The following is a 16,823-nucleotide window of genomic DNA, read 5'->3' as shown; positions in this document are numbered from 1 at the left end:
TTTCAATCTATTAATTATAGACGTTAATAATGTGTGTTGCCCTGTAAAATAAAGATTTTTTTTTTTAATACAAAATTCTATTCATGGAGTATATACTGTATATGTAACAAATGAATGCTTTCCTTATCAGTCAAACTTTGTGTGCAAGTGTAAGAAGAATGAAAAGTCAGTTGGAAAGTAAAATTGAACTCTTTAAGCTCCTATAGTCATATGAAAAAATTTGTGACCCCCTCTCAGCCTGCATAATGTACTCTCCTTTCAACAATAAAGAACAGTGGTGTGTCTTTCATTTCCTAGGAACATCTGAGTACTGCGGTGCTTTCCGAACAAAGATGTTTAGTGAAGCAGTATTTAGTTGTATGAAATCAAATGTGAAAAGCTGGCTGTGCACAAATGTGGGTCCCCTTGTCATTGTGCTGATTTGAATGCCTGTCACTGCTCAATGCTGATTGGTTGATTAGCTTGTTACACCTTGAACTTCATACACAGGTGTGTCCAGTCATGAGATATAAAGGGATTTAAGGTGGTCAATTACAAGTTGGGCTTCCTTCCCTTTGAGTCTCCTCTGACGAGTGACAGCATGGGATCCTCAAAGCAACTCTCCAAAGATCTGAAAACAAAGATTGTTCAGTCTCGTGGTTTAGGGCAGCATTTCTCAACCTTTTAAGTATTTGTGACCTGAGTTTACATAATAGGGGGTGCGATTTAAAACTAAGTTTTTTTTTTTTTTTTTTTTTTTTTTTTTTTTTTTTAACCCTAGTAAAATTCCTGTCGATACACCGCTACAAGTTTAAAATTTCCCTACGAATAGCAAAATTACGCCACATATGGCAACATTCGTGCCCCCTTTTTTTGTTACTTCCCCACAGTTTGAGAACCACTGGTTTAGGGGACGGCTACAAAAAGCTATCTCAGAAGTTTCAACTGTAAGGAATGGAATCAGGAAATGGAAGGCCACAGGCACAGTTGCGGTTAAACCCAGGGCACAGGAAAATGTAAGTATCTTTGCAGAACTGGTGGAAAACTTAACAATCTATTTGTAAACGTGATTGCTTTAGCTTAGGCTCGAGCAGGAGATGTGGACGTAGTACTATATATAAAATTAGAAATAAGTGCTGCTTAAAATGTGACATTGAGTTACACTAAACAGAATTAATGGCTGCTAAGTATTCTCAACACTAGTGCTCCTTGGGGAGCTGCTTTTCTATTATGTGCATCGTTTATTTCTGTTGCTCACACGCTGTGCAAGTGGAAGCTGGTATGCAGCCAACATTGCCATTTAATGCCAGTGCTTTAAATCCGACTAGTCTCCCCTCATTTTGATGGAGAGAGCAGGCTGTTGCAGTTACTGGCATGGCGATTCATTCATGTTTTTGGAGCAGTCAAGGTGCTAACCAAGTGGTCAGTGTCAGATTTGAGCAGTGTGTTACTGAAGTGGGCTATTTGTCAAACTTAAACCTAGACAATTACAGCCCGTTTAAGACCAGAACCAAAAGTAAAATAATGCTGAATGAATGTATACGATCTGTGTAGACGTCTTGCGACTGTATCTTGTTTGCTTTAGTGTAACATGGGTGCTATAACTGCAGCCTTAAGTGGACAGGGCCAGCCAGTGCAGTGAACAAAATTAAAAGCCTCCAGTACAGCATTTTATCATTCAGTAAAGTAAAAAGCCAGCTGAATTATTTTTATAATTTACATTTTTCTTTTGTATTTCTGCTTTTTCCACTCTTTTTTTTTTTTTTTCTTCTTGACAACCTGGAAACTTCAGAAGTTTAATAAAAGCTGAGATTTATGTTTAGCCAAGCTGTCTAAGCAGACACGTGGATTTGAAGAGGCATTAATTCCATGCTTTGTCCTCCCGAGTCTATTTTCTCCACACGTCTAGACGGAAGTCATTCATTTATATGTGACACTTTAAAGTTTTCCACTTCAGTTCCCATCACAGCAGGCCTGCTTCTAAGTTTAAATTTGGCCATTATTCATTTTTCCAGATGCAGTCACCCTGTACACAAGAAATGATAGGAAAATGGGCAGTCTTGTTATGGAGCTCAAAAAGTTTGTTGACAGTTCAAGGAAAGTTAATGTGTAGAATCGATAGATCTTGTACTTGGCACCTCGAACTGTCTGCTTTGGGATGGGCTACCCCGAAAAAATGGTATTTAAAATAATTGGTGATACACACAGGTGTATAGTTTTTAATTCAGTAAATTACATAACTTTTGACTTTTTTCCTTTCCCAGTTTTATTGAGGGCTCCATTTATAAATGAGTGAACAAGACATCTCAATGGTCAAACAAGTAATCCACTAACCTGGTGGTTACTATGAAGACCCTAGCTAATCTTCATATGGGGTCTTTTTAATGGTGAGCTCCAAGTCTGCAAGTTCATGTGACCAGTATATCGTATGTGCTGTAAGGGACAGCATGTTATCTCTGGCAGTTTGTGGCTGATCTGGAGTGGCACCCAGGAAAGAGTTGATTGTGAATTCATGTAAAATCCAACCACTAAACAGCTTGGCTCTGCAGTAATGGATGAAGTTAATCCTGCACAAAGGACAACATTGAAAATGCATTCTTTTGCGTTATGAGGTTAATTTCTATATGCCTACCCTACACACACATTTGCAGACTTTATATACTACTAGGGCGCTCTGCCCCCTGCTCACTTCGCTCGCCCACCCCCGGGTTTGGTTTACCAGATATACATTTTAATGAGATTATTTTCATGGGAATTGTTGCATATGCATTATTTTCACTTTTACTTTAAAACTTTTGTAAAAACAATATTTGGAATTAACTTTTCTTCAAGATCGCATTGAAGTTTGATTCTGTGTTTGGACTTCCATCGTGACCATGCAAAGTATAGCTGCCCGTGAGTGAATATCGTTTCTTTGTTGCTAAGACTTTTTCAAATGTTTGTCCATGCTCTCTCTTCTTCGCTTTGTCATTGACGTGTCATCTAGAATGTCAAAATTATTGTCCTGATAAAATTTATAAGGGCTGAGAGCGCAGGAAGTGTGTCTGACAAAAGCATCCACACGACTCGCAGGTTAGATGACCGCGGTCTTGTTTGAAAATAGTTGTAAGTAGGGCATGACTTGAAAGAATCTCAGGTTAAAAGTCTGTCTAATGGGACTGAATATCGCACCAACGTTTTTGGAATCTCTTAATTCTCGCTGGCATCATGAATTAGACAATCTACAAGTCTCTGACTTAGTTGAAATCTGAACAATATATTTGATTTCTTTTCTCCGTTCCTTTATTTCACAGAGTAATTTCAGTTTGTTTGCGCTAATGTGATCTGTGCTATCCTTTTTTTTGAGAGTTTTGAATTTTCGTACTTACCTCTAACCTGTGCTGCATGTGTACAGTGCCAACATTTTTGAATTCTTTATGAAGTTCTACTTTGTCATCTACTCTTGTCCTTTATTTCTGGCCCCGGGCCTGGTTAAATCTGTTTCTCGCAAAACGTACAAGTGTCTCCCTCGAAGAAAATCATGTCTCCTTCCAAGATTTTTTTTTTATTATTATAATGTGTGAAAGTGTGTATGTATGTAGATTATATAAAATACACAAACCTGTTCAGAAATTATTCAGACCCCTACCCTTTCATTCTCTTGTAGATTTAATTTAAAATGCATCAATCTACACTCGGTCACCCTTAATGACCAAGTGAAAACAACATGTTTTCAAGAAAGATCTTCAAATTTATTAAAATCAAAAACTGAAATCTAGAAGCATTCAGCCCTTTAATTCGGTACTTTGTAGAGACCTTTTGGCAGCAATTCCAGCTTCAAATTTTCTTAGCTAAGTCCCCACAAGGTTTTCACACCTGGATTTAGACCATTTATCCCATTCTTCCAGGCAGATCCTTGTCAAGCTCCATTAGTTTTAATGGAAAGCGTCTGTAACCTTCAGGTCTCCCCCAACATGTTCTATGGGGTTTACGTCTGGACTTTGGCTGGGCCCCACAGAGACTTGTTCTGAAACCACTCCAGTGTGGCAAGGGCTACCCTCTTAAAATTAGAGTAAATCCACAACACAGTAAAACCGAAGAGGTCTGAATGTCTGTGGGTCTAGAGAGATTTTTGTCGTCATGGGAGGTTTATCTTTTTACAGAAGCTCAAATATAACAAACGGCTCCCCTCAAATATATCCATACACATGTGCAGTGTACTTGGGACTTCTCCAGCACTATTGTCCGTCCTGCCGGTCGTCGTCTTCAAGTCAGTGTTTCCCAACTTCGGTCCTGGGGACCCCCTGTGGTTGCAGGTTTTTGTTCTAACCAGATTCCTAATCGGTGACAACACCTGATAGCACTGATCTCATTTAATTAGCTGGTATTATTTTTGTTTTATCTTGCATTCAGAAAAGCACAGCAGCATGATTTTTACATTTGAGACATTTAGAAACATTTGTGCTTTTGCTATTGATTTAAATACTTAACACTTTTGGGTTGATTTCATTATATTTTGCCCTTTTAATAAAGTTTCCTATCTCTCTCTATCTATCTCTCTCTCTCTCTGTGCAGTTTTCCCCTTCGTTGTATCTTTATAAATGACAATTAAAAATGAGCAGAGCAGACACTCCGGCAAACAACACGAAATAATCAAAGGCTGCAACTACTTTAGCATCAAACCCACTAATTAGCAAATAATGGATTAATTAAACAATTAGAACACCTAGAAAAGTAGAATGAAAATCAAGATGAAAATATTATTAAAAAGCAATAAATACATTATTCCCATATAACTGCTTGGTACATTTAAAAATAAATAATAAATATATATAATGTTGCATAGTTTACTGTCAAATAATGCAGAGTACGCAACACGTATTTGGGCTCATCAGGCGCACACACTCTACTGCTCCCCTCTTGGGGATCGAACCCGTATCACGTACCCTTTGCATTATTTAACAGTAAATTATGCAACATTCCATGATCTGCTTCTCGCAATTGAAGAGGGCCCCATGGCGGATGTTTGCCGAATGGCAGACCATTCACGAGCGTTACCTGGTAGATATCCACCCACACAATTCAGGTCGGGACTCAGACTATGAATGCAATGAATATATATATATATATATAGCGGCACGGTGGCGCAGTGGGTAGCGCTGCTGCTTCGCAGTTGGGGGACCCGGGTTCGCTTCCCGGGTCCTCCCTGCGTGGAGTTTGCATGCTCTCCCCGTGTCTGCGTGGGTTTCCTCCTACAGTCCAAAGACATGCAGGTTAGGTGGATTGGCGATTCTGAATTGGCCCTACTGTGTGTGCTTGGTGTGTGGGTGTGTTTGTGTGTGTGTGTCCTGCGGTGGGTTGGCACCCTGCCCAGGATTGGTTCCCTGCCTTGTGCCCTGTGTTGGCTGGGATTGGCTCCAGCAGACCCCCGTGACCCTGTATTCGGATTCAGCGGGTTGGAAAATGGATGGATGGATATATATATAATTTTACCAAACTTAGTTTTCTAATTTCTATATTGTTCCCAAAACACAGAACTTGGGAAATAACACATCACTTAATTAGCCCAGGAGTCCAATTAAAAACAGCAGCTGGTTGGAACAAAAACCTGCAGCCACAGGGGGTCCTCAGGACTGAGATTGGGAAACACTGTTCTAGTGGACTGGTGTCTCATTCACTGTTGGTCCTGGCCTTGTGTCCAGTGCTGCCAGAATAAAAGTTTAAAAAAAAATAAATAAAAAAAACCACCAGGCCCCAACAAGAGCGAATTGAATTCCTGGAGTTTGAGTTTTAATGTTTGCTTTATTTTAGCTCTTCCCTAGTCTGTAACTCACTGAACACACAAAGTTCCCCGACAGGGTTAATGTCCTGCTAGACAAGTTCATTGTTTCCTCCTTCACCTTGACACTTGTTTCATGTAATGTCAGACTGCAGGCAGATTATTTTTCTTTTCTTTTTTTTTTTAATAAACGCTGAGTCAGTCACATGGTGACTTGTGCTGTTTGGATTGCTGTACAGCAACAGGTAGCTGAGTCACGGTCATAAACATTCTGCCATCCCTTCTTTTTTTCTTCTCCCTCCTCCTCCCTCTTTGCTTATCACCATTGGTTTTGCTAGTTCCTATTTTTGAAGATCTGATAAAAGGCAGCTGAAGATTTGATTGCACTCTTAAGTTTTTCAAAAGGGGAGGAGAAAGCTTGAACAGGAAGACCTCCGAGACAGAACAACTGAATCTCTTGAGCGTGCATACAACTCCGGAGGGAAAGCAAAAGAGAAGCACAGCAGGTGACGAGGGCGTGGGGAGCAGAGGTGGGGCATTCCGATTTTGAGTGTCATTTGAATGCTGTTTTTATTTAAGTTGAAATCTGGGGAGAGGGCAGCACGAGACCATTTGGAATTGAGCATTTTGGCAGGTGACACATGGCTTTCATTATAGAAGGTGTTGCGGTTGATTGACTTGTGTTTTCTAAATCATTTTTGTTTTTTAATTGTAAATTTCACTTGAATTTATGGATCGGAGTGCAGTGATTGGACAGTGAAGTTGGTTGTTAGAATGTGGTCATGCAGCCGGCAGTGCACAGTTTATTCACAGCATCGCCAATTCAGCAGCTCCAAACATAACAACACAGAAATGTAGAAGAGGCCCCTAGAGGTCCTCCAGGTTTGCTTGCTGCTTGTTTACAGCACATGGTGATCACTGTGAGTTATGAAAGGTAGTGCCAAGTGGGCCAGGGCTACACATGACAACACACTGGATCGCTGAGTGTTGAGGATGATGTGAACTGTTCTTGTGTGAGTGGCCCCATTTGCCCGTTCACTTGCTTCCTGTTTATTATTTTTTGGTATACAGTGTCATTTACTCTGTGAAGCACTTTGTTGTGGTGCCGCTCGTCATGGAAATCAAATGTACAGGAAATGCAAATTTTCTGCTTCGTTTAAAAAAAAATAAAAACAAAAAAGTGAACTTTGAAAAGCTCTGTATGAGACTACAGCGTGAATAAAAAGAAGGCGGCAGGGAGGAAGGTAGTGCTGCTGCTTTGCAGTAAGGAGACTGTGGAAGATTGTGGGTTCGCTTCCCGGTTCCTCCCTGTGTGGATAGCGCTTTGAGTACTGAGAAAAGCGCTATATAAATGTAATGAATTATTATGTATTATTATTATTATTAAGGTATAGCTGAATGTGCTTTGTAAGCACACTGGCTGTGTGAGAGGATTTATTGCCTTAATATAGCACCTTTCAAGACCCTTGTACTTTGGGTGGTAATGACATTCTACAGGACTAAAAAGGGATGCACATTTTAAGTGCTTTGTTTTACTTGTTGATTAAAGGCATTTGTTTTAGTAAATATGTTGTCATGGTGAATGAAAAGAACTATTATGACACTGAAGAATGGTCTGTAAACAAGCTTTTGATATATTTTTTTTTTTTTTATTAAAGAAATTACTTTTTAAAAAAAATCAAACTGGTTTATTGGATGATGCTTGTCACTAATAAATCATCTATTGAATGTAATACAGCCGGATGGTTTTAACCGGAAATGGTCTGCGACGGTGTCTTTCATGAAATGTGGGATAAAAGATTTATTTTGAATTACTTAGAAAAATTGTTTTAATGTAAAATACGTTTTTATTTATCTGCTTGTTTAATTTTACTAGTGTATAATGCTAAGGATTTAGGCTCCCAGTGGTCAAAAGTAATCAATTTTTAAAATTTCTATACTTGGGGCCTATTAGCATTTTGAATTCTTGTAATTTTAAGGATCCTGATGAATTATTAATGTGTAATTAATTATTAGAGTTAATTATTCCTTAATCTTATGTTTACGGATTATTAGTGTCTCTCTTGTCTGCTCTTGTAACAAAGTTTTATGTTTTGTACTTGCATGCTGCATACACATTTCCATCTAAAATAACAATAGTTTACCTAAAAAAGAACTGTATGATTTGATTTGATCAGTCAGTCAGGAATTATCCAACCCGCTATATCCTAACACAGGGTCACAGGGGTCTGCTGGAGCCAACACAAGGCGCAAGGCAGGAACAAATCCCCGGGCAAGGCACCAGCCCACTGCATAAAACAGAATAACACATCTTAATGATGAAAGTGCTTCTTAAATATAAAGGTGAATGTTTGTAGCGTATTTGTCTGGAATGAAAAATTTACACTTGAGTGTTATTAGAAACATTAGAACACTCTAGATGAGAACCGGCCATTCAGCCCAACAAAGCTTACCTGTCCTATCCACTTATTTCTTCCAAAAATCATCAAGTTGAGTTTTGAAAGTCCCCAACGTCTTACTGTCTACCACACTACTTGGTCGCTTATTCCAAGTGTCTGTCGTTCTTTGTGTAAAGAAAAACTCCCTTGGAAACCCTTAAGTTTCCAACTGTCTCTGTGTTCATGATGAACTCATTTTAAAATAATTCTCAATCCACTGTACTAATTCCCTTCATAATTTTAAACACTTCAATCATTCCACCTCTTAATTTTCTTTTGTTTAAACTGTAAAGTCTCGGATCTTTTAATCTTTCCTCCTAACTTATCCCCTGTAGCCCTGAATCAGCCCAGTTGCTCTTCTCTGGACCTTTCTCTTGTGCTGTTATGTCCTTTTTGTAGCCTGGAGACCAAAACTGCACACAGGACTCCAGATGAGGCCTCACCAGTGTGTTATAAAGCTTGAACAGAACCTCCTGTGACTTGTACGCCACACATCAAGGCACTATATAACCTGACATTCTGTTAGCTTTCTTAATGGCCTTTGAACACTGTTGGAAAGTCCACTATGACTCCTAAGTACTTCTCATAAAGTGGACTATTATTTTTCACAGATTCTCCATTTGTGCTGAGGAAGACCATAGGCTGTTTTTTGGTTTCAAAATGTAGTTGGTACCCTCACCCCAGCCAGCACCTTGTACCCCCTGCATATATTTGGCCAGTATGTAAATCCACACTGTTGAGTCCGTCTCTACCAGATTTCCTACAGTTCACTCCTTTGTACAGGACATTAATAATGCAAGGCAACTTGGTGATGATGTGTGTTTTTTTTGCCATATAAAATATGAGAGCTAGAAAGCACTTTATTTAGCATTTTCGGGGGAAATTTGAGCTTAACAGAGGTTTAATAAATAAACAACATCATTACACATCAGAATTACAGAGAGGTGACCACAGACAGAGAGCAGTCCCACTGAGGCACTATAAAGGCGTATTGCCGGTGGTATAAAGGAGTCCCAGTAACATTTGTTGGTTGAATGATGATGATGATGATAAACCTCCGTATTATGAAGTGTGTTCTGTAAGTTATGAATTTTTTTTTCTTTATCCAAATCTATTTATCCCTCCTTTCCCCATTTGTCTTCTGCTTCTTCCACAGTAGAGCACTGCATGTGTGTGCTGCGTGTTACGTTAATAATAAAGTTCATTACCAGGCTTCCTTTAAGCCTCCTCTTTCAGTTGAACTGAACTGCTGTCTGACCAGTGGGATGCACCTTGTTGTGTTTTTTAGATGACGAACAACATGGCTGTGTTTGCTGTACTGCTATCCACACTTCCCTTGGTGCTCTGCTACCCTGTGCTAGATTTGGATCTGGAGTCCCGTAAGTCATTTTCATGAGATTCTGGGGTATCTCTTTTAAAAAACGTCTTGTGTTGATAAACGTCGTTAAATTGTATTAAACCAGTAAGCACACAAGCATCTGTTTCCTCCAAAGAGAATGTGAAGGTGGGTTCTGAAGTTAGTTTTTAAAGTGGTCAATTTTTCATTCCCTCCCAGGTAACAGATCATCTATACGGTTTATTGCACTTGGAGACTGGGGAGGCCTTCCCTACGCTCCTTTCATCACTCCAATTGAAAAGGCAACTGCCCATGAGATGGGCAGGGTGGCGGAGACAATGGGCGCAGATTTTGTGCTAGCACTCGGTGACAACTTTTACTACAGTGGCGTCCGCGATGTGGATGATGCCAGGTTTAAGGTAAGGCCTGGCTTGGATGCTCCTGTTTTCTTAATCGGCCCTCACTTAGGATGGCTGTAACAACTACTCATTTGTTGTGTAATGAACTTCCTTTAGCAGTGTATTTCAAATTAGTGAGGTGGTACCCCTGCACTGACCCCAGCTCTGTGTGTGTGTCCTGCCAGGAGACATTTGAACAGGTGTTCACAGCGGACTCTCTCAAGCACGTGCCATGGTATGTTGTCGCAGGAAACCATGACCACTCTGGAAACGTGTCGGCACAGATCGCCTACAGCCAGGTGTCGAAAAGATGGTGAGCACTCTAGCGTTCAAACTTAAATACCAGACTAGAAGATGTATCATTTATCACTGAGAGGATACTTTATTATTGCCCCTCATTTCTTAGTAAGTAATTTTTGTACAACAATGTATGCACTAGTTGATTAATGAGATAATCTCCGTAATTACAATAGTTTTAAATCATTTTACATCAATGTATACGTAATACAGTACTTTGCAAATTAATGTTTGCAAAGACACTTCTAATACAAATGTATGAGTATGTAACAACAATGGTATGGATTGCAAATATTGTCAGTGTTTCTTGGACATAGAAGTGGCATGCTAGAATGTTGTGACAGATCGTTTTCTCGTAATATTGCACAATTGGTAACCACTATTGTAACGAACTACAAGTGGGGTGGGGTCTGAGACCTGGTGCTGTTGGTTTTGGTGTTGGTAGCTGTGGTCGAGGGCTTGCCATGTGACACCCCTAATAATTCATTTCAAAGTTCACAAAATCCCATTAAGCAGCACAGTGCCTCGGTGGTTACTGCTGCTACCTCTTGGATCCAGCGTATCGCACCCAGTCGTCGTTCATCCGAGTTTTCATCTTTTCCCAGTGTCTGTGTGAGGTTTCCTCCTACGTCAAATTTAAATGAAATTTGTATTTGTCACGTACAGTGTGTAGTAAGGTTTCAAATGTCCAAAGACTGCATTAGCAAAAGGGAAATAAACGGAGAGATACACAACTCTGTAAAATGAATACGATGGCGGCAGTACTATATGCATTATTATAAGTGTATATAAATGTGTATGGCTCAGATAGTGTTTACAAATGTACAAATTGCTATTTTACAATATTTACAGGTACATTTATCTACCGTATTTATGAATAATATACAAAATGTAGGGAGAGTAAAGTATCTATGTAAAACATGAACAGACATGCACACGTTACATTACAGATGATGAAAATGAAAAGTTAGTGAAGGGTGAACACATTTTACAACAAGTTCAATTGTTGTAGGCCGTTTGCTTCGGGGGGGTGTGTGTTTTTTATAAATTACTAGCTGAAACACCCAGCGTTGCCCGGGAGGAAAATAGTGTTTGTTTTTTTTTTTTTTTAAATTGTTTGAGAAAAATATAATAAAAAAAACAAAAACACAACTTTAATAATAAAAAATAAATTAACAAATGATGAAGACTCACTAATGTGCTTGTCTTCAGTCTTGTTTGGATGTTATCATCCAGTTGATGCACGTAACTGGCCAACGCAAAAGTAATGGCGGTGGTGGTGTTCAAATATAAAGAATGCTGACAGTCACCTCCAGTTCGCCCTCTGGTGGTCATTCCAAGTGTCAACTGGATGATAACATGGATACAAGATTGCAAGATCACCCCCTCCGTACCCAGAAGGGGGTGGGTTAGGGTTGATTTCACCTTACAGTATTTTTTAAATTTTTATTGTAATCATTCCATACAAATAGATCAATTTATAACCCAACAAAATTGAAGACAAATCAAACCCCACCCCTGAGAAGGAGAGCTTAGCTGAAGGAGAATTGCTTAGGGCTTCTTAATAAGGCAACAATAAACAAAAGAAAGGGAGAAATAAATATATAGGTAAGTAAGAGATGGAGAAGGGAATTAAATGCAGTAATAGTTATTTCTCTTATTCTAAAATAATATTGATTAAATCCTGCCATGTTTTGAAAAAAAAGTTTGTACAGATCCTCTAACTGAGAATTTGATTTTTTCCAATTTCAAATAATCTAAAACATCAGTTTTCCACTGACTTATCAGAGGAGAATTAGGATTCTTCCAATTTAACAGAATAAGTCTGCGTTCCAAAAGTGTAGTGAATGCAATCACCGTTTGCTTGTCCTTCTCCACTTCAAGTCCATCTGGAAGAACACCGAACACAGCTGTTAATGGGTTAGGAGGGATTGTGACCCCAAGGCTGTCTGAGAGGCACTTAAAAATTTTTGTCCAAAATGATGATAGTTGGGTGCAGGCCCAGAACATGTGACCCAGTGAGGCAGGAGCTTGGTTGCAGCGTTCGCAGGTTGGATCTTGCTCTGGAAACATTTTGGACAGTTTTAAGCGAGACAGATGAGCTCGATATATAATTTTTAGTTGAATAATTCTATGCTTTGCGCATATGGAACTCGAGTGAATTCTTTGCTTTGCTACCTTCCACTCCTTTTCTGATATATTAGTTAATATATCTTCTTCCCAATGTCCTCTTGGATCTTTGAAAGGTAGGGACTCTAATTAAAGATTTTATATAATGCGGAAATGGTGTTTTAATTCCTCGAAATTGAGCAGTATTTTTTCCAGCATTGTGGGGGAAATCGGGCAATTTCTGTTTAACAAAATTTCTAATTTGAAGATAGTGAAAGAAATGTGTAGCTGGGAGGTTGAATTTTGAACGTAATTGTTCAAAAGATGTAAATATGTTGTCTATGTAAAGATCTCTGAGCATTTTAATCCCAAAACTTTTCCAGGTATTAAAAACTGGATATACTTGCGAAGGTTGAAAGAGGTGGTTCTCTTGCAGAGGTGCCACTGATAAAAGATTTTCCATCTTAAAATGCTTTCTAATTTGGTTCCATATTCTGAGTGAGTAAAGCACAATTGGGTTATTAGTATATTTGCGATGACTTGTATTTATTGGAGAGCAGAGCGGGGAGTATAAAGAAGTACTACAGGATTTTACTTCTATTGCGGACCAAGCCTGTGCATGTTCATTTATTTGTGTCCAGGTTTTTATGGCTTGTATGTTTGCTGCCCAGTAATAAAACTGAAAATTAGGTAAAGCCATGCCACCTTCTGCCTGAGGTCTTTGTAGGGTCGCTCTTCGGATACGTGGGTGTTTTGAGTTCCAAATGAACCCTACAGTATTTTTAGTTGACCAATGGGAAATGTGTACCAAGTTTCAAGAAAATCGCTCCAGCCATTCGGAAGTGATGCTGGAACATACACACATTGACCACTTTTTTTTTCTATCTATCTGATATACATACATAGATAGATATAGATATACACGTTGTATATATAGATATCTCTATCTCTATCCTCATTTAGGGTGCAGATGGACTGTAGAAAGAAACTCCTTGGTCCCGTTACCACTATCTGAAGGACCAGTGCTGTGTTTCCCTGACTGCAGCACAGACAAAAGGCCACTTTTGGGATGGCTGCTACCTGTGGTTTTGTTTGCCCAGGTCTGCCGTCGCTGTTGTAGGTGGTTAGAGCTCACACTCCCAGTACCGTGAGACAATACTTCACCAGACATATGCAGTCCATTGTGTGTGCAGGTGTGGCCCACTGACCTGTCCAAGGTTGGTTCCTGCCTTAAGTCTCTTGCTGGTAAGATTGTCTGAAATCCTCTGTGATTTTCATGCATAGAAATGTACAACTTTACAGGTTCTTCTCTTTTCAAGTTCCCGTATTCGTTAACAATGTTTCCATTATTTCACAATCTATTCTCACTGTTTAATGTTGTTTTGATGACACTGTAGGATTATTCTCGTATTTCACTGGCCTTTTTTAACACACAATTCTGTTAAGTTTCCTTTTTTTGGGGAACAAAGGTTGTTGCAGGTGCCCACGGTGAATGCAGAACTGAAGTTTGTACCTTCAGCCAATCATTTTTAAACGTTGCTTGTGAGATGACATAAACCAGGAAGCACACGTAAAAAGAACTCGCACTCCCCCATTTATAGCAGTAAGACTCATCCTACAAACATGCGCAATCCTCTCAGGTTTTGAACTGCTAAGATTTTTTTTTTTTTAATCCATTTTTAAAGAATGTGAACTTCTACGCTTCTGTGCAGCTAACCTCTCAGACTTGCTCTGGGAAGAACAGAAACCTGACAGTCATGAGGTTGACCACATAACTAAAGCTCATATTGTAAAGGTTTGCTTTTAGTATTTCAAGTCTGGTCCACAGGTTGCTGTAACTTAGTCACTGGGCTTTAAATGGTGGTCTGACTGTTCTGTTCTCCTTTAGGCACTTCCCATACTATTACTATGAGCTGCGCTTCCGTATCCCTCATACCAACGCCACACTCAGCATCCTCATGTTGGATACCATCCTGCTGTGTGGAAACTCTGATGACTTCACAGACGAGCGTCCACGAGGCCCTGTCAGCTTGGGGGCGGCGGAGGAGCAGCTGACGTGGCTCAAAGAGAGGATGCGGTCATCTCGGGCTGATTTTCTGCTGGTGGCCGGACACTACCCTGTGTGGTCCGTGGCTGAGCATGGCCCCACTCACTGCCTGCTAGAAAAAGTGCGACCTCTCCTGCAGAAATACCACGCTACGGCCTACCTCTGCGGACATGACCACAATTTACAGGTACGTATTTTCCACGTAATAAAGGAAATGTACGGAATGTTCAAGACTTGAAGGCAGGGCTGTGGAGTCGGAGATAATTTTGGGTACCTGGAGTCTGCAAAAGTGTACCGACTTCTAATAAATTGAAATTATAGTGGGGGAAAAAAAATACAGCAAGTTCAAATGTCCCATTTCCCATAGTCCTAATGAAGTACTTGTCTGATGTAAGAATAAAGCTCGGTGCAAAGTTCAGCTGACATTCACATATTGTAATCTGGATTATGGTACATTTTCATTTTATTTCAGATCTAATGTGTTTACACTCACGTGAACTTGTTAATGATGTACAGTAGATGGAGGTGTGTGGCTATGACCTGATGTGTGGTCAGGGGTTCTTGTCTTTTGTTTAAACTGGCCAATACTGTAGAGAGTCCGCTTCCTAGCCAGTAGTTCTGTGGTTACATGACGTGTGTGTCTTCATTCAATCAACATGGAAAATACTTCAGCATATTAAGAGGAGTCAGAGAGTTGAAGGATTTATCTACCGACTCCACAGCCCTGCTTGAAGGTCTTTAATTCCGTCAGCCTCTCGGAGGAGGACATGGCTTTGGTACAATAAGATATCTGCATGTTCCAGGGGTACTGATAGAGGCCCTTGTGACAAGTAGTGCCCATCGTCTCCATGATGTGTTCTCCTGTAGCGCCTTTACCAACCTCCTCATACCACCAGACTTTACTGAGCGGTGCTACGGAATGAAAAATCAAGTTTTCACTGGCAGAAATGTCCCTGTGCTTACTTGACAGATGCACCGGTAACATTTACCTAAATGAATGACGTATTCCTTTAACGGCAAGAATTGGCGTCTAATTGAGTAGCACTTCTGTGGAACTGACCCTGCAGTGTGTGTTTGTATTCAGTATTCTTAATGTGTGTTTTTCATTTTTCATTCACCTCACCCTCTCTGCAGTACATTGAGGAATCTGGGATTGGCTACGTGCTGAGCGGGGCTGGAAACTTTATGGAGGAATCCATGAAACACCAGGATGAGGTGCCACCAGAGTCCCTGAAGTTCTTTTATGCAGAGTACACCTCACTTGGTGGCTTTGCACACATTGAGATCAACGAGAAGGAAATGACTGTCACGTTCATTCAGGCACGTGGGAAATCTCTGTACCGGACCACCCTGCCTCGTCGCACCCCCTTTTAGAGCTGGGACTGGGGGTTCTGTAGTCCTAATGATCCACTCAGTGTGTTTATGGTAACTAACATGTTTGTTCTTCACCATTTTGTTTTATGTTCTGAAGGACGAGGTATAGAAATGGAACCCTGGCAGGGAAGGCCGGTTATACGAATCGGGTTAACATCCAAAAACGTGGCACAGGAAAACCAAATGCAAATGTTGTTTGGCCTCCAATGTGAAATGTGCACAGATACAGGACAGTAAGGCTTTCCCTGGCTCTGTCCCTTCTCCTATATTTTAACATTCTGTGACTGATGCTCTTTCTAAGGTTTTCACAACCACTTGACTCTGAAGGCTGTTCAGTGCTAGACGAGTGTGTTTACCAGCGCTCTCCAGTAGGTGGAGCCGTCAGACCGCAGTGTTGTGAGCCCAAGTTAAGACTTTTTCTTTTCTTGATTAATCCAAAGAGCTTGAATTGAAATATTTTACTACTTCTTTACTAAATTTAGCGCTTTTAAATGACTCATTTAGTGCAAAATGAGCAGCAGTGAACCATCTGAAACTTCATTTTGGAGTCCAGTTTTAATTTTTCTTTTTTTTTTTTTTCCCCTCATTTGTTTGCCACATTTCTGCTGTCATTTTAATTCTGCGATTCTGCAGTCCTCATAAATCCTGACAATCCGTGTCTCCGTTAAAGTGGGACCTCTTTCTGTATTCATCAAGAAAAGTGAAGTGTGTCTGAAGCTAGTTAAAGTGGTTCTTTATCCCTCCTAACTCCAGTTATATCAGTGTGACCTTTTGTTGTTTGTGTTGCGATTTCAGTGCTGGGCTCTGAACATTTTGTTTTTGTTGAATGACTTTTAATTTCTGTTTTATGTACAGTATGTTCTTCCACTTTCCCCATACCCTTGTAGTATTTCAGTGTTACTAATAGGAGTAATTTATCTTTAATAAAATGATTTTAAGACTGCCATGCCATGAGATGTTTTATTTCCTCAGAATACGCTGTTTTTTTGTCATCCATGCCTTACCTGTAAGCCTTGTAAGATCCTGAGCTCAGTCATTCATAGATCCTTCTGCTCATTTAACTCAATCCAGTTCAAGTTTACAAAGC

General features: G+C 39.9%; 1 protein-coding gene across 5 annotated transcripts in view; it reads left to right on the top strand.

Moving 5' to 3' along the window:
• acp5a (acid phosphatase 5a, tartrate resistant) overlaps window positions 1–16,465 on the top strand; it is a 28,483-nt gene extending 12,018 nt beyond the window's left edge. For 2 of the 5 annotated variants that reach the window (XM_028822502.2, XM_028822503.2), the window contains exons 2-6: window positions 9,464–9,554; window positions 9,731–9,930; window positions 10,095–10,222; window positions 14,204–14,549; window positions 15,497–16,465. In XM_028822502.2, the coding sequence (XP_028678335.1) occupies window positions 9,464–9,554; window positions 9,731–9,930; window positions 10,095–10,222; window positions 14,204–14,549; window positions 15,497–15,736 (1,005 nt within the window). In that variant the 3' untranslated portion in view covers window positions 15,737–16,465. The other 3 variants (XM_028822501.2, XM_028822504.2, XM_051920404.1) reach the window with 3 other exon arrangements.
• Window positions 16,466–16,823: the final 358 nt, after the last annotated feature.

This window comes from Erpetoichthys calabaricus, chromosome 17, assembly GCF_900747795.2.
Source record: "Erpetoichthys calabaricus chromosome 17, fErpCal1.3, whole genome shotgun sequence".
In the NCBI taxonomy this organism is placed as follows: Eukaryota; Metazoa; Chordata; class Cladistia; order Polypteriformes; family Polypteridae; genus Erpetoichthys; species Erpetoichthys calabaricus.
This window is presented reverse-complemented; position numbering and strand designations above follow the sequence as displayed.